The following is a 22267-nucleotide window of genomic DNA, read 5'->3' as shown; positions in this document are numbered from 1 at the left end:
GCATTTCTAATTACAGGAGAAAGGGAGACTTACACAGCAAAGTACAGTACTGGTTATTATCATGTGTGTGGTTATGCTTTTTAATTTTTTTATTTATTTATTGTATTTTATGTTTATGAGTGTTTTCCCTGCATGTATGTGTGTGTAATACATGCATGTGTGGTGCTGAGCCCCTGACTGGAGTTACAGGTGGTTATAAACCACTGTGTGGGTGCTGGGAATTGAACTCAGATCCTCTGGAGGAGCAGTCCATCCCCTTAACCTCTGAGCCATCTCTCCAGCCCCTCTTTCTTTCTTTCTTTCTTTTTTTTTTTTAAACATAGAGTCTTGCTATGTTTCTCAAGCCATCCTTGAATCAGCATGCAGCATAGGCTGGCCTCAAACCTCCACTCCTCTCACCTCTGCATAATTACAGTCCTGAGACACCATACCTAGATTTTTATTTATTTATTTATTTACATTTGAAGAACACCTTCCTCCTGTCTTCTGCCCTTCATGATTTCTTTCTTTTCTTTTCTTTTCTTTTTTTTCTTTTTCTTTTTCTTTTTTTCAAGACATGGTTTCTCTCTATATTCCTGGCTGTTCTGGAACTCAGCCTAGACCAGTCTGGCCTTTAACTCAAGCCAGAGTTAAACCAGAAGAGATTCACCTGCTTCTGTCTCCCAAGTGCTGGGATTAAAGCCACCACTGCCTAGCCCCTCCAAGGTTTCTGAAGAGAAGTCAGCTGTACTCACAGTAAAGATTCTTAGCAAACAAGGAGTTCCCCGCCCCCTCCGCCTGCCCCACCTCTGCCTCTGACCATCTCTGTCTCTGCTGTTTTTCCAGTGCCACCTGCAGAGCCAACCTCTCAGCAGCAGCCTGCTGGGCCTCCCCAAGGAGCCTCTCTCTCCAGCGTGAGACCCATTGTCTCCCCTCTCCCTTATAGTTGCTCTTTGTGCTGTTCCTCTCATGGAGGCCTAAGAGATGTGTAGTTAGCAGTCTCTCCTCCCATGACGCCCTCACTCAATAGCAGCCACCAAGCACACAGTGTTTGTTCACAGAATAGTGGGGAACCCCAGCTTAACCCACAAATCCACATCCCTTTGTGGTGCTACCATCCTGCAACAGGCAGATGAGGAAACATAGGTACCCCAGGTTAAAGTAGCTTGCCCGAAGAACTTGTGGCCAAGCGGTACTGGACCTAAGCTGTCTGGCTCCAGAGTCCACAGAGCTGTGTCCACATCAGCTTATCTGGTGGTACTTCCTTATCTGTGCCTAGACCTGTACATCCCACCAGGACGAGGGCTCAAGGACATGCTGCATTAGCAGGGCCCCCTGTGCCCTACTCCGGGTTTGTGCTCAGCAAAGGCTTTGGTAGGGACAGTTGGAAATGCCAGAGTCCCGTCAGCTCCTCCCCGTCTGTGTTCTGTGCACCTCATGAGCAGGCAGACAGGGAGGGAGAGGTACCCTGGCTCTGAGCGTGATGGAGAAGAGCTCTGATGAGAGCAGGGTCCCTGAGGGTGGAAAGGTTTGGTATGGAATGGTGGCGTTCTGGATCCTTGAGGCTGAGACTGATGTGTACGGAGAAGGAGGCTCTGAGGTGCCTGTAGGCTCTGACTCTCTGGTCCTCCCTCCCTGTTCTCACAGATTCTGTTCGCTTGCTGGTGTTTGCTAAGGGGGCAGGGCTTGAAGGGAAAAGAGAGAAGAGGAGGAAAATAGGGAGGGCAGAGATTCAGGCAGGCTGGGAGGGTGGGGCTGGAGGGCGTCCACTGACAGTGGCCTTTGGCTCCTGGCTCAGCGCTGACTGGAGCCTGGTGCCACATCTTGCTTGGATGCTGAGACAGAGGAGCAGTCAAGCCTCTGGAAGGTGAGATTAAACTGTGATGGTGACTAGAGGTCCTGGAGAGGTCAGGGTTCAGTTCCCCTGAAGACACTTTTCTGAGAGAATTTTTTTTTTTTTTTTTTTTTTTTTTTTTTTTTAAACTAGCTTTAACTCCCCAGCGGCGGCCATGGAACCAGACGCCTTTCTCTATCGTCCTAAACTTTTTTGAAGTTTACTTGAGCCCTCCAACAGCTGCCCGGCTTTTCCTTCTATAGAAAACAGACCGATTTTCTCCAAAACTGCAGCCAATATAAGGTCCACTTTTCCTGGCTGCGGTCCTAGAGAAGCACCCCCGGAATCTTGGGGTGTCAAGGTTCCTCCGTGGGAGGGGTCGCAGTAGTGCAGTGCCCCCTCCCCGCCAGGCCCACGGGCGTCACCTAAGCCGCCGTTGCCATGGGCCCGTGGCAGATGGCCCGGTTTAGGGTTCCCAAGCGGGTGGCGCGCGGGATTCAGTGAATTTGGAGTTCGCATAGCGTCGCGTCGCGTCGTGCGGCCACCAGAACCTGCGCACACCATGGATTCCCCCGGCGGCCCTGCTGACCCGGGCGAGGCACCGGCCCCGCCGCCTGGCAAGTGGGCTCTGGTGCGAAACTTGAACCAAGCGCTCAAGACCTTCGCGGTCATGCCGGTGAGCCTCGGGCCGGGCCGGGAGGGAAAGGCTCGGCCATTTGGCCTTCAATTTCTCGGGCAGTGAGCCGCCCAGTGGGGAGCAGTGGGGAGACAGCGGCCCTAGGATTCCGCACCGGACTAGTGCTTGGCCGAAGCCTCACCTCCCTGGGTCTGGAAAACCAGGGATGCCATGAAGGAGGGGCAGGCTAGCTGGACCAAGTTAAGACTCGAATTCCCAGCTTTTTACTGGTGTCCAGCTCAGAGAGCATGCTGAGGCACAGAGAAAGGGCATCCTAGAGTCCTCACTCTCACCAAAGGCTAGTACTTGTCACTGTTCCTCCTGTGGCAAAACGTTGGTTACCTCTCCACCTACAAAATGGCCTAGAGTGGTTAGAAAAATGAATGAGGGGTCTTCTAATTCACGCTCCTGTCATTTCACAGAGACCAGAGCAAAAGACCTGTCCTAGAAGAAGGGAGGGGCAGGAAGGGGCTGAGGGCTTGTGCGTTGGTACTGATGTGATACTGACCCCAAGCCTAGAAGTAGTAGGGCAGACAGCAGTCACAGGTGGCATTTTTTTGTGGGGCTCTGGTTTTCAGACATGCTGACTTCTTCCCTTCTAAGACTGGTGAAAAGCGAGGCTTGGAAAGACTGTACCCCTCAAGTCACATAGCAGCCCTGTGGCACAGCTGAAATTGGAACCCACATCTCTTGACCACTGTGTTTACTGTGGCTAAATGCTAGCTTCCTGAAAGCAGTTGGGGATTGGGTGTATGCTTGAGACTATTAAACGGGGCCCTAGGAAGTCCCTGCAGCTGGTCCTGTGTGGCAGGGGGGAGCTTGGGCCTGGAAGGTGCTGATCCAGGGAGTCAGTTGACAATTGAAAAGCTGAAACTTGGTCCAAGTTGCACAGTTCTTCCCCCCCACCCCACACACACTGAAGCATCTGCCATGTCACAAATGAGATTGTGACTGCAAGGTGAGGTTCCTAGAGGGGTGCCTTTCATGGCATGGTTTTGGGCAGTACAGTAGCCTGAGTCTGGCCACAGGAACCAGGTTTGTTTTTTTTTTTTTTTGGTTTCTTTCAAGACAGGGTTTCTCTGTGTAGCCTCGACTGCACTGGACTCACTTTGTAGACCAGGCTCAAACTCACAGCGATCCACCTGCCTCTGCCTCCTGAGTGCTGGGATTAAAGGTGTGCACCACCACGCCCAGCTTGGAACCAGGTCTTATTCGTGGCTTCCATATTCTCTTGCGGCTACCAGACTTGTCAGTGAGCCATCTGATGAGGGGATGCATCAAGCTCCCTTTTCTTCTTGGGCCTTAGTTTCTTCAACTATAAAATAGATGCCTTTATGCGCTAGCTATCTTAGGATACAAGGGCCCTTTCTGCCCAGACTACTGTCCACTCCCCTGGGGACAGCCTGTTGTTTGCTGTGTGTTCTGAGCACCTCAGTTTCCCTCTTAGCCTTTAATCCTGGCTCACACCAGATACCTTAATTTGATTATTCTATGTTCTTTCAGTGGGAAAAATATTTTGTGCGCCAGGAGACACAAAGTGAGTCAGAGGCCTGGCTCTCAGCTGTCCTCTGTCTAGGTTTTCAGTTTGTCTTTAGGACTGGGAGTCGCTCAGCTAGGAGGCCCCCGGCCTGTCTTGTTCAGAGCTAAACCTCAGGGATGTGAGAAAAGAGTCCTGGGCCTGGGCTTTCTCAGGTTGGGGCTGGGTGACAGCTGGGATGGTTTAACCTGGGTATCACGGAGGCTGGTGGAACAGTTCATTCCAGAGGAAAATCTAACTTTCTGGAAGGTTTTAGGACTTCCATAGAGCAGTCATCTGGCTCCTGGGCCAACAAGCAAAAATCATCTCTATTTTCTCCCTCCTTCCCTCCCTCCCTCCCTCCCCTCATTCCTTTCTTCCTGCCTGTCTTTCTCCAATAGAACTTATCTGTACTCTCATGTGTCTGGGCAAGTGCTCTTCTCTGAAGCACACCACTAGTTGAAGATTCTGCTCTGTGCTTACTCTCTCTACACACACACACACACACACACACACCACACCACACTCCGCCACTCCCTCACACATAGTCACATGTCCTCCTTTACACTCACACCACGCACATGCTCACATCCACTCACACTCCCATGCCTTCCCTGCCACCGAGGCCTTTTCTGAGCCAGGCTCTGGGGAGCCATGGGTGAGCGGCTGGACCCATCCTTGCCTAAGATAGTGTGATGCTAGGCTGTGAAATCAGCAGATGACTCCATTCTCCACACAGCTGCCAGACTGGAGTTGTCAAAGTGAAAAACCCAGGGACTGGGAGTGTGTAGCTCAGGGGGGTCAGAACTTGTCTAGAAGGCACAAAGCCCTGAGTTTGATCCCAACTGCATAAACCAAGCGTTGCATGACGTGCCTGTAATCCCAGCACTCTAACAGGAGGTCATCCTTGGTCATGTGTCAAATTTGTGACCAGTCTGGGGTACATGAGACACTGTCTCAAGAAAGAAAGTCATAACTGTGCCATTTTCTGGGTGTGGGTAGCTCCATGTCATACTTAGGACATGTGTGGTTCACTGACCCTGTGGACCTGGTACCTGTTTCTGTCACGACTCACCTCAGGGCAGCCCAGCTTGCTCCTCTTTGGGCAGTACCTTCCCATCTGCTCCTGTTTTGTCCCCAGAGAATGGGCAGCCCACACACGCAGCTCTCACAGAGCACAGGACCAAGGTGCCCTAGCAGGGCTGAGGAAGCCAAGGTCAGGGAAAAAACCACTGCTTTGTGGCTGTGTGGACAGTCACAGATGACCTAGGGGCTGGAGGTGGCAAACAGTTGTGAGGGTTAAAAAGGCAGGTGATTGCAAGCAGAAGGGAGTCTCTGGCTCCCAATGGATGTTCCATGAATGTGAACTCTCCTGTCCCCTAGGCCTGGTCATTTTTGGATCAAGCAGGACCAAGGGCTGACTGGCTTGTCTCCGCATGCGCTAACTCCCATTCATATGAGCAAGCCAGGGGCCATTGCAGTTCTGATGGGAGACAGGAGCTGAAAGAGCTGTATATCCAAGCTCTCCCCTTGACAGAGGGGCAAGGAAACTGGGGTTCAGGGTCAGTGAGCAGGGCCTAGGACTCTGGCTCCTAACTCCAGGCCCTGAGCTGGTTGTGCCATGCCCATAGGTCTGTAGTGAGCCAGTTACATTTCAACCGTACTTGATGTGAAATTATATGCCTGTTAAGATGCTAAGCTCTCCCACACTCCAGGAGAGCTTGGGAACCCCTCTCCAGAAGAACACATCTTTCAGTAAGATTAGAATACAAGCAGACATTTTACTTCAAGGCCACCAAGGACCTTTGTGGCCTGGACCGCACCCACCTCTGTCCTTCCTATACTTGCCTCCCTAAAGTTCCCTCCTGTCTCAGGGCCTTTGTGCATGCCATTCTCGGGGTTCTCTGCCTGGCTGGCTGCTTTCTGCTCTTCAGATCTCAGCACAGAGGTTTTCCTTCACTGCCAAGTTGGAGTGGTCATTCTCCTGTCGTGCTCTGTCATCTCCATCTCCTCGGGCTTTTTCCTTCTACTTTACTCACCAGTGTCCACAGGATCCTGGGAAGAGCTTTGCTCAGTGGTTGCCATTCTAATGTCTTCAGCTAGAATGGAAATTCTATAGCGGTCTCTTCTCCTTCTAAAGCAACCAGGACTCTGTATTCAGTAGGTGCCCGATACATGGTTGTTGAATACGTCAGCATGGAATATAATCATTCTCCGTCCAGTTCTCTGAATCTGGGATTTAATTCACCTGCCTGAGTTAAAATGTCCCTCCCTCACCACCTTCAAGGCCTGGGCTCTCCTCACAAGTAGGAACTGATGTGGCCTCTCACCCCAAGCTCAGCAGAGAGCAAAAGATCCACAAAAACCCGTTGCTAGAATGATTTGATGGATCCAGTGATGTGTGCTGCAGCCTGGTGGTCCATGTGTCCCCCTTTAGGGAAGAAAAGAAGTGATTCGGTGTGCCTGGCGTAGCCTCTAGTCTGTCATGTGGCCTGCAGGCCCAGAGGCCATGGGCTGCATAGCTGTAGACAGGCCTGGGCTGAGGTGGCCCTCCTGTGCTGTCAGCTGATCCTGTTCCTGAGCCTCAGCTCACTCAGCTGAAGATGACAGGCAGGGCCTGGCTTACAGGAGGTGCATTGATGGCACTGTGTGAGCCCCAGCCTGAGGCTGGCCACCACGAACCCCCAGAAAATAAGGGCTCCCTCTTGCCCTCTCTTCTGGCTCAGATTCCACGCCTCAGTGGTGATGGGAGAGAGGGCCGCACTGGCTCTCCAGGCTCAGCTTTGGGATCTCCTGCCTACAGGGGGACTATGTGTGGATGGATCTGAAGTCGGGCCAGGAGTTCGACGTGCCCATCGGGGCTGTGGTGAAGCTCTGTGACTCTGGACAGATCCAGGTGGTGGATGATGAAGGCAACGTGAGTAACCCTCTTTCCTCTAACCCTACCTGGGAAGGCTTCAGCAGCAGGTGCCCAGAATAGAAAGTGACCAGGAACTGTCCAACCATTCCTCCCCACCCCCCACCCCCCATTTGCTTCCTGTTTGCACACTTGCAAAGCCTTCAGGCCTTTCTGGGACATAGAGATGAGGATGCTGTGTTGGGGAGCTCCTTGGCACGGCTCAGTGGTACTTTGGAGTCCAGTTGCGTCCTTTCAAGCCTTAGTTTTTCTCTTTAATAAGATAAGACCCACATGTGCTGAGCACCTCTGTAGTTGGCGGCCACCTAGAAATGCTAGGGCTTTGCCTTATTGTCTTGTGGAATTCGTGGTCCACGTTGCCCTCGTGGGATCAGTCTAACCTTCACATTGCATGGAAACGGTCCTGGGAGTGCAAGCTTGGTAGGCAGCAGCGATGTAGCCCTGAGGAAGGAGGCAAAGACCCAAGGGAAGGGGTGGTCTATAGGGTACCTATAGGGTCTATAGGAAGGCAGGTGGTCTATATGAAGGCAGCCATGGGGTCTTGGGGCATAAGTTTGCAGCATGGGTATGTGCCTTAGCATGTGGGTGTATGTGCGTGCCCATGAGTATGCACATGTGTGTGCATGTGTGTCTCTGTTCTGACTTACACGTGTGTGCATTGGGGACATGCAGGTGCAGTGCAGAGTACAGCAATGTAGTGAATATAAAAGACCTAGGAAGCTTCCACTTGCCATCATTAGGATTGTGTCTAGTGCTGTGCCTGGCTCTAGGGACAGCCTAGCCTGGAGTCCTGTCTTAGTCTCGTCGCCTGGAGAGGACCAAGAGGGGATAGAGAATGCAGTGACTTGAAGAAGGCCCTGCTTGAGCAAGGGGAGGCAGGCTCAGGAGCTGTGAGCGCAGGAGACTGATATCCCTAAGGCCCTGCGTGGATTCTGTCTTTGGACTCTCATGGTCCCTGTGAAAGGCAGGGCAGACAGTAATTGGGACCCCATCGGGTGACTGTGAGTCACCAAGTTTACAATCAGTGATGCTGGGGTTAGAATGTAGGATCTCTACTTCTGCATGTTTTCCTGCCTCTCAGCGGCAGCTACAGGACTCAGGTTGCAGGGGTGGGGTGGGGGTGGGGGAGGCTTGTGCCTGGGCTTGAGGCCAGGCCGCCCTTCCGCCCTTCAGTTCCTCTGAGCTCTCGTTCTCTAGGAACCGCCTATGAGGCTGAGTCATGGGGAGGCATTGTGCAGAGTGGGCTGGCAGCTGACCTGCTGCTGAAGCTCCCCAGGTCTGAAGCTGGGGACCAGGGACTGACTCTACCTGAGGGTAGAGTTTCACCTGGGTCAGGTTGCATGTCAGATGGTATCCCCGTAACTTTGTGTCACAGGATCCTGAAGGTCCCCTCCCATCCTGCGCACACACACCCCTTCCCCCTGCCCCCGCCCCCCCCCCCAGCCAAAGCCCTAAGGGTGAGGACTGCTGGAGGGGGAGGGGCGGGACTGACTAGGAACCCGGGATGGAGACAAGTTAGGGAAGCTGAGGCCTTGGGGCCCCGTTTTTTCCTGAGAGTAGAGATCAGGTAGTCAGGAGTGGGCGTGGGGGGGGGCAGAGGGAGACCACTGGGGGACCTCGGAAGCTCTGGCCTTCCTGCCTCTGTGAAATTCATTCCTGTGCTTGCCAGGGGGTCCCACCCCCCTCAGCAGAACACCTGTCCCCTCAACTTAGTCTCAGGAAGCTTGGTCCCAAATGTGTCCCCAGTCTTCAGAAGCATCCGTGGTACTTCTTTGTGTTCCCCTGTCTCTCCTTCTCTTCCTCTCTTCCTCTTCTTTCCTGCAGACACTTCCAGTCTTTTTCTCTGTCTTTGTCGCTCTCTCCTTCAGAACCAGCTCCCCACTCGTAGCCTTGTTACACTTTGGCCGTGCTGTGGGCTGTGGACCTTGACCGGAAAAGCCGCTGCCCTCAGCGGGGCGTCCTCCCACATGGTGGAGGGGCGTGGAGCTGGCTGTGCTTCTTAACCTAGTCAGTCATTTTACCTTGAGTCTGACTGTCACTGTGAACCCAGGTCCCACTTCTGTCTTGTGGGTCGTGATGAGAACCCATGTGGTCTTTGTAACCTGGGTGGCTCAGGGCGTTCAACTCATACCTAGCTGAGTGTACCCCCAGGCCCCAGTGAGCTGCACACCTGACAGGGCTCTCCAGATGAGAGAACTTTGCTCTTCCTTTCCAGGATGGGAGCACTATTGTCTTCTATTTCTGTTTGTGAATGAGGCCCTGGAGGTCCAGGAAGGTGGCATGCTGCTTGGCTTCTGTCCTGTCTCTCCTCCCCCAGCTCCAGACAGTTCACCAGACAGGCCTGTGAAAGACACCCTAGTGGGGCCGAATTCCCATTGTCACTGCCTCCCCCCACCCCCACCTCTTTACACGCCACACCCACATAGCCTGGGAAGGGCTGTTTTTGTTGGTCCCTGAGCCTGGCCAACTCTCTCCATTCCGGTCTGACGGCCCTCAGCACCTGCCCACAGATGCTGTTGAACTCTCTAACTGACCTGTTTTGGAAGGAGTTATGGGCGAGAGAGTAAGGCAGGTAGAAAGCTGCCCAGAGGGCCTGTCCTCTCTGTTCCTATATGGGGGTTAGGGACAGGCAAAGGGAATTTTCCAAATGGATCATCTTTTATCAGAGTGTTTGAAAGAGAGGAATGTTCCACACGGGGCTGAAAGTGTAGACAGGTCCTTGACGTCATTGCTGGGCCCCTTGTGCATTGGGAACGGCTGTTTGAGGGCCTGGATTGGATTAAGTTTTCCTGCTGGAGTGCCATGGAATGCTAGGAAGCTGGCTCAGGGTTCTGGCTGGCCCTGCCCTGCCCGGCTCTGAGCTACCTCTTCACTCGCTGAGCAGGGGCTGAGCAAAGGACAGAGGAAAGGAAAGGTGTGGACCAGCACGTGGCTGCTACCATGGCATCCAACAGAGGGTCAGATGGGCAAGATCATGTGATCAGATCTATCAGGGGCAGCCTGGGATTGAATCTAGGGACTCCTCTTGGAGCTGGTGACATCTAAAAACAGCTGGAGGAGGTACAAGTGTCCTGGCTTTTGATGAGTGTGTTCCTTCTGTTAGGAAACCCATGGGCTCCAGGGATGTGAGAAGGTTCTTGACCTCAGCAATCCCAGGAAACTGAGGCTTTATTTTCCAGAGGAAAGAATCCAAGAGCCTCCTACATGGCCTCTTCTGCCATCTGGTGGCTTCAGGGAATATTGCAGGAAAGAGACGCAGACGTGTGTGTGTGTGTGTGTGTGTGTGTGTGTGTGTGTGTGTGTGTGTGTGTGTGTGTGTGTGTGAGAGAGAGAGAGAGAGAGAGAGAGAGAGAGAGAGAGAGAGAGAGAGAGAGAGAGAGACAGACAGGCAGACAGACAGACAGACAGACAGACAGACAGACAGAGAGACAGAGAGACAGAGAGACAGAGACTATTGCAAATCCTACCTCAGGTCCAGAAATTCTCCCCTCCCCAAGTTCCATATAGTTCACCAGCCAGGCCTGTAAAAGACACCCTGGGGCCCCTACTGGCATTGCCCCTGGTCCTGCCACCCTTCCAATGCCATGCCCACACAGCCTGGGAAGGGCTGCTTTTCTGGTCCCCTGGGCCTGGCCCTCTCTCCTCACTTCTTACAGAAACTCTCTCTTCATTCAGGTCTCAGGTGGAAAGCTACCTCCCCGGAGAGGCGGTTCTCCACAACCCTTACTGAACTCTCTAAACTTATTTTTGTGTATTTGTTTACTGGAGCCTAAATTGGAAGCCAAGCCCTTTAAATTCCAGTTACTCTGCTTTCACTCTCTCCTTCAAAGTGACTTGGGGCGGGGGACCTGATCCCCTTAATGATAACCATCCGTAGGGGCAAAGCCTTAGCCTTGCCCTCCTCAGATGTCCATGCAGGAGAGCTGCTCGATGGGTAGAGACCAGCGAAGTCACTAGACTCAAGCCAGTTAGAGCTGCTCGGCGGGACCCTATCGCAGGCCCAGGGCTCCCATCCCTCTGCACAGCAGCTAGGACCCAGGAGCAGCAGCTGACAGGAAGAGCTGTGTTGCCTACAGGAACACTGGATTTCCCCTCAAAATGCCACACACATCAAGCCGATGCACCCCACCTCGGTGCACGGTGTGGAGGACATGATCCGCCTGGGGGACCTCAACGAGGCGGGCATTCTGCGCAACCTGCTCATTCGCTATCGGGACCACCTCATCTACGTGAGTACCTCCACGGCTACCCCCCTCCCCAGTGTAGCGCCCAGAGGCCCAGACTCCTGGGACTTCATTGGCTCTGCAGCGGGGTGCTCCACCTGAACCCTGTCCCTACTGGGTCCAGGCTTTGGGCACTGAGGTTGGGGCGGGAGCTGTTGTACTGCAGGTTTGCGGGCCCTCATAGACTTGGAAACCAGAGGCCACGGCTCCTCAGGGGCAGGCTTAGTATTTTGCCAGTTAGGGAGCTGGGGACTGCTGCCCCGCTAAGTTTTGGTATGAGATGGGGGCGCTACCCTGAAGCCTCAAGATCAGGGGAGGCTAGCTAAGGAGCTTGTGTCACTAGGAAGGAAAAGAGGGACCACAGACCCTCCTTAGAACCAGCCAGCTCACCCGTCCTGTCCCTGTGGAAACACCATTGGATCTTAGTGGAATGCAGAGAAGTGATTCTGTAGAGAAATAAATAAATCTGATCTCACCCAACTGGGGCAGCAGGGACCCCCCCAAAGACAACTTACACCAGGCAGGACACACACCCCGGAGACACTGAGTGAATGGGCACTCCAAGGGTTTCACCGAAGGAATTCAAAGCCTTTTAAAATTATGAGGGAGCCAAAGACTCTTTGTTCATTTGGGCTCTATGGTGATGTTTATGGTATCAGAAATTAAAACAGAAAATTTAAGAGTCATTTAAAAATGACAGACTAGGACTATCTAGAAAGCAAACTGGCCATGTCTCACACCTGGAGCTGCAGACTTGTCCCCTCCCCCCAGAGGTCTTCTTGGCATTGCCCTCTTAGCGGGGGGCATCCTCCCTGCTGGAGAAAGAGTCCTGCTTTTTAAAAATCAACTACTTATCATATTGTGCAGGTGCACGTGTGCCACGGCTACCACATGTGGAAGTCTGAGGGCAACTTTTGGGAGGCTGGTTCTCTCCTTCCACTTTGTTTTGAGGCAGGCTTGCTCTTGCTGCCCAATCTAGGCTAGCCGGCTTGAGAGTGTCCAGACAGCTCTTCTGTAGGAGAGCTGGGATTAGAGATGCCTGTTGCTGCATCCAAGCTTTTACTCAAACTCAGGCCAGTAGGCCTGCACAGTAAGAGCCTTTACCTCCTGTTTTACTTGTTTTTGTTTTTGTTTGTTTGTTTGTTTGTTTGTTTGAGACAGGGTTTCTCTGTGTCACCCTGGCTGTCCTGGACTCCCTTTGTAGATCAGGCTAGCCTTGAACTCACAGGGATCCACCTGCCTCTGCCTCCCAAGCACTGAGATTAAAGGCATGTACACCAGCATGCTCGCCTTTTACCTCAGGTCTTAATCAGATGTGTGCACTATAAATTGTAGTTGTCCTTCTGACTGATTGTAATGGGACCTGTGTCACATTGTCTGCAGGGGAAAGACTGTGTGTACTCAGATGGTATGCATGTGTGTGTACATTTATGTGTCTGCACACACATCTGTCTGATCGTGAGTACTTGTGTATACATTCAGGCGTGAGACAGGCACACATATGTGCATGCATGTGTATATATATATACCGTCACGTGTGTGCACAGCTATGTGTGTTCTCTTCTCCACGTGTACAGTAGTGTATCTATTAACAGTGTTCTGTCTTTCTCACCTGTCTCATCCTAGGCCTCATTTGTGGTAATGTGGCTAGTGTGGTCCTGAGTGCTGGCAGGGTGTTCCCTCCTTAGCTCCCTTTCCTGCCACACCCTGAAGATGGTCACAGATGCTGCCCACTCAGCCCGTTAATGCTAGTCAGTCACTTGACAGTGCTGAATGTGTCCTGTATTCTGTGTCAGGCACTGGGGAGGCAAAGGCCTTGAACCAAAGCCACCAAGCAAAGCATCCAATAACATGTACTGCAGGGGATATGTGGGGTGCAATGGGCCATACAGAACATCCTCATTTTCTGGACGATGTGCTCCAGCCTGGTGCAGCAGGACACTGAGGGGCTTCAGGCCACAGGCCCTGAGATCGTAGGAAGCAGGGATGGGTCCCAGCAAAGGACAATGTAGTGAAGCTCACCTAGGCTGTAAGTGAAGGAGAGATGGAGCAATCACAGGGACAGGAGGCAGGTGAGGAAGTACCACAGGGGACCAATAGGGACCTGGTAGCCCAGACCAGGGAGAATAGTTGGGATAGAGGGCTTGTGACAGGGAGGAAGGAGTGGTGGGCTCACCTGGGTGAAGGGCATGAAACCCTCAGGTTGCAGGCAGAACGGAAAGAGCTCTGGAGCAGTTGTGGAGTAAGAGTCTGTCCACAGGACCAGGAGGTCTTGGGATGTTGCAGCATCTTTCTTTCTGTCACGTTCCGGTCACTGAGCCTCGCAGGGTGATTCTGTAGGCTGGATCATTAGGTCTGAAGTGGTAAACGACATCAGTCTCCTACAGCTGCCAGGATGACCTTTCTCCAGCAGATCACCCCAAAGGTCATGGCCTGTCACACTCCTATCCCCTGCTGCTGGCCAGCTCCTGCTTCTCACCAGAGCATGCAAGGGCTTTTGTAAGCCCCGATGATGAGGACTGTGGAGTGACTTTGTGGGGAGTCAGCCTCCTGCTGTGTGTTGGTGACAGGTGTAACATTCTTGAGCGAGCATTAAGAAGAGAGTAAGGTGGCACTTATGTCCCTAGTACCTGGCAAGGGTGGTGCTTTTGTCCTTCAGTCTCTACAGCAGCCCTGGGAGGGGGCAGAGAGCAGCTCCTTTCACAAACCAAAAGACTGAGGCTGCCCAAAGCAATGTTCCTTGAGGCTGACTCTCAGGTGAGGATGGGCTCCTCCGACCCCCATCTAGAGACAAGAGTCAGCTATATTCCACCACTGTGTAGGATGGTATATAATAACGGCAGCCACAGAGTCGTCACCTAATTGTTTAGCCTAGGCCTGGGCTCCCAGAGATGCTTTTGTGGCCTCTGTTTCATTGACTGGTTGTCTCTCTATCTGTCTCTTACTTTGTAACAGACCAACTGTGGAGGGCGGGTGAGTGGCACAGTAGCAGGCCATGGAAGGTGGTGAGGCTTGTTGGCTTGGCTGGGCAGCTCCTTTTAGCCTCTTTCCTTCATTTATTTTCCTATTTGGGCCCCTGGCACTGAGCTGAGCTGTGAAAGCGAGTCTTGGGAGCTCCTGGCTGCCGAGCTTGGAGGAGGTGGCTTAAAGGGGAAAGAAGCTTTTGGGCTCTACAACTGGGGTCGCTTGGCTTGGTTGGCGCTTCTCTGCACAGCTCCCCTGCCCTGGGCTGGGCACCACAGCTGCTTTCCCCCTCATGCCACACTGGGCTGAGCTGCTGGGAAATGGTGGCTCTCTTGTGTCATGCACCGAATCCTGGAAAGGTGGTGAGGTTGGTGAGACAGGCGAGAGCGCCACTTCCCCTGTGCAAATGTATCTGTCTTCAGCCTCACTGGGCCCCAGACATCCAAATATATATCATCACCAATGACAGATGGGGCCTGACCTTTTTTAGCTTGGGGTGAGTGGGAGTAGGGAGAGGTAAACTCACTCTGCCCTGGTGTGACAGGACCCCAAGGCACAGCAGGAAGTCTAGCCCATGCTCTCATACAGGAACAGAATGCAGACAGCCTCAGGTCCCTGAGCTCCATCCATGGGACACAGCAGGCACCTCTGCCCTGGGGAAAGCTACAGAGAAAGTCCCTTCCTGAGCCCCAAATCCCAGCTCCTTCTGTACCACATTCCAGCCCCAACGCTTCTGGTTTTGATGACTCGGCCCCACTCATGGCTTCCTTACCACCCCAGTCTCCCCTCTAAGCGTAGTCCGGTTTTTAAATTTTGCTCTAAAAGTCTTAGGCACAGAGATTGGGGCTGAAGGAAGGAGCTAGCATTTGAGTTGTCCCGTACTTTGTGCTCTGAATCTGAAAATACACTGTGCTATTCATCTTCACAAGAATGGGCTTTTCATCCATTATAAGACAACGCAATCCAGGCTTAGGCACCTTTTGCTGTCCCCTCCTCCCTTCACCAAATGTCTCTGAGCCAGACCCAAAGCCAGTCCGAGCTCCCCCACCCACCCACCCCCGCCTCTGTGGACTCCAGAGCTGCACAGGGTAGAGTCCTCCCCACCCCCACCGGACAGTGCGAGCTCCTGTCCCTTGCTGCTTGCAGACATACACAGGTTCCATCTTGGTGGCGGTGAACCCCTACCAGCTGCTCTCCATCTACTCGCCAGAGCACATCCGCCAGTACACCAACAAGAAGATAGGGGAGATGCCCCCCCACATCTTTGCCATTGCTGACAACTGCTACTTCAACATGAAACGCAACAGCCGGGACCAGTGCTGTATCATCAGGTGGGTGGCGCGGCCTCACTGCCAGTGAGTCCCAGCTCGGCTCTCCTGCTAACACATTCAGAACTGTTGCAAGGTTAGAACGCCAGGATGCTCCCCAGGAGCTGGCTGCGCCTTCTGTGCTGTGTCACCCCCACATTCCCAGATCTTACATTTGTTTTCTCTTAACACTACAAGGGCTGATGTTGGCATGTGAGGTCAACATTGTTTCCTGAAGGTTCCTATTAAATGACGGTCAGTTGAAACCTGTTTCGTTATCTCGTGGGCAAGGCAAGAGGCCAAAGCATCAGTTGAACAGTTCACATGGTTCATACTCTTGACCAGGAGGGACGGGTGTGTGTGTGTGGGGGGGCCAGAGCCCTGTGTCCCCGAGGATCAGACCTATAGTACCGATCAGAGCTAGTAGGACAGTCAAGGCTGAGGCTTACCCTGCCACCTCTGCCCCTTCCCCCGCCCCCCACCCTTTGCAGCGGGGAGTCAGGAGCTGGCAAGACAGAGAGCACAAAGCTAATCCTGCAGTTCCTAGCAGCCATCAGTGGACAGCACTCATGGATTGAGCAGCAGGTGCTGGAGGCCACACCCATCCTGGAAGGTAAGGCCATGACCTGAGGGTGCGCACTGGTTGCTGATATGATGCCCATCCAGTCTCACCTGTGATCCCTACCACCCTGCAGCATTTGGCAACGCCAAGACCATCCGCAATGACAACTCCAGCCGCTTTGGCAAGTACATTGACATCCACTTTAACAAGCGCGGTGCCATCGAGGGCGCCAAGATAGAGCAGTACCTGCTGGAGAAGTCACGAGTCTGCCGCCAGGTGAGTCGGTCCCTGTGCTGGCTGGGTGGGCACCACCATCCACATAGCCACCATCCACCACACTGTAGCTCCATCTGCTCCACGGGGTGTCCAAGGTCCCCTATGAGACTCCAGCCTCTGTGTGTTCTCTGGGCCCACTTCCAGGCGCCTGACGAGAGGAATTACCACGTGTTCTACTGTATGCTGGAAGGCATGAGTGAAGAGCAGAAGAGAAAGCTGGGCCTAGGCCAGGCAGCTGACTACAACTACTTGGCCATGGTGAGGCCCGGGTGACACCCTGGGGTAAACACCTGTCTCAGTGATGTGGGACAGGACCAAACTCACCAGTGTGGTTCTGTACCAGCCCACTCAGGCTTGTCTGTGCCTTAAAGCCCCTCCTTCACTTGGGCACATGTCCCTAGTGAATTCTCACCACAGTTAAATTTCTCGAGGTCAACATGAGGCACAGGGACACAGCAGACAGGAGTCACAGAAACAAGCACATGGACCTGCCTGTACACATAAGCTAGACATTTAAGGCCTCTGCTGGGCCTCCTAGGCTTGAGGGAGCTGGTTGCTGAGGCCTGAGCCTCCAAGCTTTCTTGAGGGGCAGGTTCTGGTGTTGTGGGGCTGGCTTGACACTCTGTGGCTTTCTAGGGCTGTGGGTCGTCACCCCTTTGGGGGTTGAACGATTTTCACAGGGGTCATCTACAATCATTGGAAAACACGGATGTTTATATTACGATTCATAACAGTAGCAAAATTGCAATTATGGAGTAGCAACAAAATAATTTTATGGGTGGGTGGGGGGGGGTCACCACAACATGAGGAGCTGCATAAAAGGGTGGCAGCATTAGGAAGGTTGAGATCCACTGCCCTAGAGGCTGTACTCCTAGCAGGCTAGTTTGAGAATTCCACCACTATCTCCCTAGGCAGGGATTTACGAGTGTTATGGGTATGAGGGGATTTTCTATTCTGTAACTAGCTGGCTGGCACACTTGTGTGTGTGTGTGCTGACACACACACACATACATACACACACACACCAGTGAGCAGGCTGTATCTATAGCTCCCCTCTGTGTTTCACACATGTTTACAGTTGATGGGAGCTCCCCTAGGAGTGGGCATGCTGGAGCTGCATGGAGCCTGGCGAGATGTTGGTACAGTGAGCTGTGATAAAACGAGTGACGGACTAACCCTTGTGTAGTGCCCAGTTCTTCTTACTTATGTCAGGGTGCCAATGGAGAAACACCACAGGAACATTCTAGATATCCTGGGGGCACTGCCTTCCTGGCCTCCCTGACACCCCCTTAACCTCCTCCTCTTGTATGCCCTGCGCCCCCCAGGGTAACTGCATCACTTGTGAAGGCCGGGTGGACAGTCAGGAGTACGCCAACATCCGCTCAGCCATGAAGGTGCTCATGTTCACAGACACGGAGAACTGGGAGATCTCAAAGCTCCTGGCTGCCATCCTGCACCTGGGCAATCTGCAGTATGAGGGTGAGGCCCCATGGTGCCGTGCCCCCCAGTGCCACACCCCACTCAGGGTAGCGTGGCACCTAGCTTCCAGGGGTTGGCAGTGCTGCCTGCTGCAGTGGGTATCATACGGAATGCGGGCATCATACGGGATGCGGGCTGGGAGGATGTCAGCCTGACATCAGTCTCAAGAGTGGTACCCTGTGTTGCAGCCACCCCACCCCCACCCCAGCCCCAAAGCTTGAGCTGACTGCAGGCCCTTTAAGACCTCTTGCACATTTGGTGTCTTCTTTAAGGCTGAGTGTCTCCAAGAGAGGGTAGATCTTAGTGTTCACATCGTGGTGTGAATGACCAAACAGCTTCTGTGAGGGGGAGAAGATGAAGCAGAGCATGCACACTTATTTGACACCACCGCATACTAGAGTGAAGGTGGTCCACTGGAAGAAGGCACCAGAATACATTCTGCCTTTTCACTGGTGCCCAGCATGAATCCTGGCCAGTTCATGCAGTGAATGTCTGTTCCCACAGCAATGCAACCCTGGGCTAGTGAGTCTGGAAAGATAAGGGGCATTGAGGAGAGAGATGCGCATGTGCAGAGGCCCTGAGGCCCAAGAGGATGAGGTGAATTTGGGGAAAGGCCAAGTTCACAAAGGTCTTGTCCCAAAGGTGTCATGGTTGCCACCGTGGACCATAGGGTAGAGGCTGAGGGGGAGGCTGAGGCCAGAGGGCTCATCTTGGGTGCAAGGCTCAGCGCTAGGTGCTGGCATTTAGGGTCCCTACTCTCACAGTCCCCACCTGCTGTCATGAGAACCTTCATCAGACATACACTGACCATGCTGGTGATGGTCTGTGTGGACAAGGCAGGGCCCCCCCACCGCTCTGCTTCCCTGCGTGACACTGTGTCCTTTGCTGCTGGCAGCCCGTACCTTTGAGAACTTGGATGCGTGCGAAGTGCTCTTCTCCCCATCGCTGGCCACGGCAGCGTCCCTGCTTGAGGTCAGTGCCAGCCTCTCCCATTCCAACTGTCCCTCTGAGGTCAATGTCCGGCTCAGTTGAGCTGAGGTGGGAATCGCCTGAGGAGCCCTTGGAGACTCTATTCAGTTAGAGAGTGTGTGGTCCCGGGCCGGTGTGATTACAGCAGGTAGTGTTGTGAGCTCTGGGCCGGGGGCCCTGTGGTACCTGAGAAGAGATGGGGAGGAGAGCCACCTGAGAGGAAAGGGGACAGCCAGGGTGGGGCTGGACCCGAGTGTTTGCTCTAGGTGAACCCCCCAGACCTGATGAGCTGCCTCACAAGCCGCACCCTCATCACCCGTGGCGAGACGGTGTCCACCCCTCTCAGCAGGGAGCAGGCGCTGGATGTGCGAGATGCCTTTGTCAAGGTGGGTGAACGAAGTGGTTGTCTACATGCAAAGTGTTTCCAAAGCTGGCCATTGCTCGGCAGCCCCTGGGCTAGAGTGTGGCTTATAGACTCTGGCCCAATTTCTCTCTGTCATCTTCTGAGATCAAAGGCCAGGCATGCCAAAGGAGTTGGCTCTGCACTCCCCAGGGGCCCTGCTTTGTCCCCTCAGGCTTGCTTTGATGAGCTGTTCTCAGCCAGGGGCATTCCCTTAGGTTTCATGGGGTCTGGCTGGTGGAAGACTCCCAATCTACACGTTGCTATACCCATATATGTGCCAATCAAAATGTCCCTAGTGTGGACCACCCCTATGCTGGACTCTGGGCCTTCAAGGTGCTCAGAGGATGGGGAGACATGCAGATGAGGTTGCTGAATCCTGAGGTGACTCCTTCCCAGCCTCAGGGTCAGGAGAAGTTCTAAGAGAGCAGACAGTCGTTGCTGAGTCAGAAGTGCATGTGTGGGAGCAAGGACAGATGCTTGAAGACTGGGGGGAGGGCGGTTTAGCAGCATGGGTAAGGCTCAAGCAGGGATCCAAAGAGTCTAGGAATGATGGCTGCCACTCAGGGAAGGTGTGGCTTGCTCCATGGCTGATGGGTGCCTTTCAGGGCATCTATGGACGGCTCTTTGTGTGGATTGTGGACAAGATCAACGCAGCAATCTACAAACCACCCTCCCAGGAAGTGAAGAACTCTCGCCGGTCCATCGGACTCCTAGACATCTTTGGCTTTGAGAACTTTGCTGTGAACAGGTAGTGTGGGGGACCCCACGCCTGGAAAATGCCAGGACTCTTCCTTTGGGCATCCCCACCACCACCACCAGACTTGGAACACTTTACCAGTCATCCTGGAGAGCCTTTCCATGCCCAGCCCCAGGTCAGCCGAGGCCAGCCTGGTTGGATACCGGGGGCTTGGGAGGTGGTCTCGGGTCTCTGAGCTTATGACCAGAGTCACTTCAGTTCTTGTAGTGTAGGGTGTTGCAGACCCCTGTATTGAATATAAGACTTGAGGCTGCTGCTCAGCTGGGCCGGCATCAGGGCTCTCTCTGCTTGCTAGATATTGGCCTCTCAGTGACAATCTGGTATCTCTCTATGGCCCACCCTCCTAGTGTCCTGACACTTTCCCCTTTTTGGTTGGCCCTATATGAGGCCTGGTCACTCAAGGAAAGATCCCAGAGCCTGGCCCCTAGTCTACCTCTCCTCTGACCCTCAGTGACCTTAGACATGTCCTCCGTCTGCCAAGCCTCAGAGTCTCCTGCATAGGGGCTGACTAGACATTCCTACCATAGCCCACTCGAGAGGAGTTTGTGTCGGAGGTCACACTGCAGGTGGAGTCAGGGCTGGGTCGGAGGGACAGGGCAGAAGTTGGGCGCCACGTGTCTGTGGTCCTCTGCCCTCCACAGCTTCGAGCAGCTATGCATTAACTTTGCCAACGAGCACCTGCAGCAGTTCTTCGTGCGGCACGTGTTCAAACTGGAGCAGGAGGAATACGACCTAGAGAGCATCGACTGGCTGCACATTGAGTTCACTGACAACCAGGAGGCGCTGGACATGATCGCCAACCGGCCTATGAACGTGATCTCCCTCATTGATGAGGAGAGCAAGTTCCCCAAGGTGGGCAGAGAAAGCCTCGGCTTCCCCGTCTGCAACGTGACGGGGCTGGGTCCAGGGTGTTCACGTGGTGAGCGGGGATTACCTGCATCCTGGGCCCTGGGCCAAACCAGCAAGATCTAAGTACACTGCTGGCTCAGGATACGTGCTCATAATGGACTGACTATGGCTTGACATGGGGAAGGAAGCATCGGACTGCTCTCAGGGGAAAAGAAAGTTGAGATTCGAATATTGATCTGGATGGCCTCGAACTCCTGGGCTCTGGGTATCCTCCAGCCTTAGCCTTCCAAATATTTCTGTCATGAGAAATAGATGCCCTAGGCCTGGGGATGTGCGTTCAAGGTTGTGTGGTTCCAGTTCACCCACTTCACAGATGGGCAGTGAAACTAAGAGAGCCTGTGTGGGGGTGTGGTGGGGGCAGCTACTGAGAAAGATGGGGGGAGTGGGGGGAGGGCTGGGAAGACAAGCATAGGGAACCCCTGGAAGGCAGGGCCTTGCCAATGGCCACTCTGTTCCCTTAGGGCACAGATGCCACCATGCTGCATAAGCTGAACTCACAGCACAGGCTCAATGCCAACTACGTGCCACCCAAGAACAGCCACGAGACCCAGTTTGGAATCAACCACTTTGCAGGCATTGTCTATTATGAGACCCAAGGTATAAGCGGCGCTGCATGTCTGTCTCTCTCTCTGTGCTCCAACCTCTAGGTTAGGAGTAAGGTGCAGAGTTCAGAGAGGATAGAGGGAGCCACATAGCCCCGGCTGGGCGGGGACTCACTATGTAGACTAGGCTGATCTGTAACCTACAGAGACCCCCTGCCCGTGCCTCTCTAATTCTTGACTTACTTTTGCTTTTTTTTTTTTTTTTAATTATATTGGGGGGGGTAAAAGCTATGCTACACAAGTGCTCCACCTGGGAGCTACATCTCTAGCCATTCAGAAGTTGATTAAAAACACACACACACACACACACACACACACACACATTTAATTGTGGCAAAGCATACATAATACAAAGTTTACCACTGTAACCACTTTACAATTCAGTGGCACGACACACCTTTACAATGCTGTGAGTCTTCACCACCACCCTTTTCCAGGGCTTTCCACGACCCCACACAGAAGTCAATACATGTATAATCAGTAACTCCCACCCTCCACCTAGCCCATCACCTCCACTCTAATTTCTGTCGCTATGACCTCACCCACTAGGTACCTCACTCATGTAAGTAGAGTCAAGGGATTGGCTCTTAGAGTCTGGCTTCTGTCTCTGGTCACAGTGCCGTCTGCGTTCATCCATGTTGTGGCACGGGTCAATTTCCTTCATCTTCATGGCTGACTAACATTCTGCCACATGGGTACACCACACTGTTCACTTGTGCATGTGCTAATGGGAACATGGGAACGTGGATTGTTTGCCCTTCGGGTAGCGCAAACGGTGCTGCTGTGGGCATCGGGTCTGTGTGAGTTCCTGCTTTGGGTTCTTCTGGGAGGGCTCAGCGCTCTTTTGTATAACAGGGAAACTGAAGCTCAGACAGGAATTAAACGGTTCTTTTA

General features: G+C 53.3%; 1 protein-coding gene across 1 annotated transcript in view; it reads left to right on the top strand.

Moving 5' to 3' along the window:
• The first annotated feature begins 2348 nt into the window (after window positions 1-2348).
• The window catches only part of Myo7a (myosin VIIA), a 61652-nt gene continuing 41733 nt past the window's right edge, over window positions 2349-22267 (top strand). Inside the window, exons 1-14 of the mRNA XM_051148986.1 lie at window positions 2349-2489; window positions 6809-6922; window positions 10999-11151; window positions 14101-14118; window positions 15256-15440; window positions 15908-16029; window positions 16112-16254; window positions 16399-16512; window positions 17580-17733; window positions 18629-18705; window positions 18969-19088; window positions 19711-19853; window positions 20504-20714; window positions 21233-21368. Coding sequence (XP_051004943.1) covers window positions 2376-2489; window positions 6809-6922; window positions 10999-11151; window positions 14101-14118; window positions 15256-15440; window positions 15908-16029; window positions 16112-16254; window positions 16399-16512; window positions 17580-17733; window positions 18629-18705; window positions 18969-19088; window positions 19711-19853; window positions 20504-20714; window positions 21233-21368 — 1804 coding nt within the window. The 5' untranslated portion in view covers window positions 2349-2375. The remainder of the gene's footprint in view (window positions 2490-6808; window positions 6923-10998; window positions 11152-14100; window positions 14119-15255; window positions 15441-15907; window positions 16030-16111; window positions 16255-16398; window positions 16513-17579; window positions 17734-18628; window positions 18706-18968; window positions 19089-19710; window positions 19854-20503; window positions 20715-21232; window positions 21369-22267) is intronic.

This window comes from Acomys russatus, chromosome 7, assembly GCF_903995435.1.
Source record: "Acomys russatus chromosome 7, mAcoRus1.1, whole genome shotgun sequence".
NCBI lineage: Eukaryota > Metazoa > Chordata > Mammalia > Rodentia > Muridae > Acomys > Acomys russatus.
This window is presented reverse-complemented; position numbering and strand designations above follow the sequence as displayed.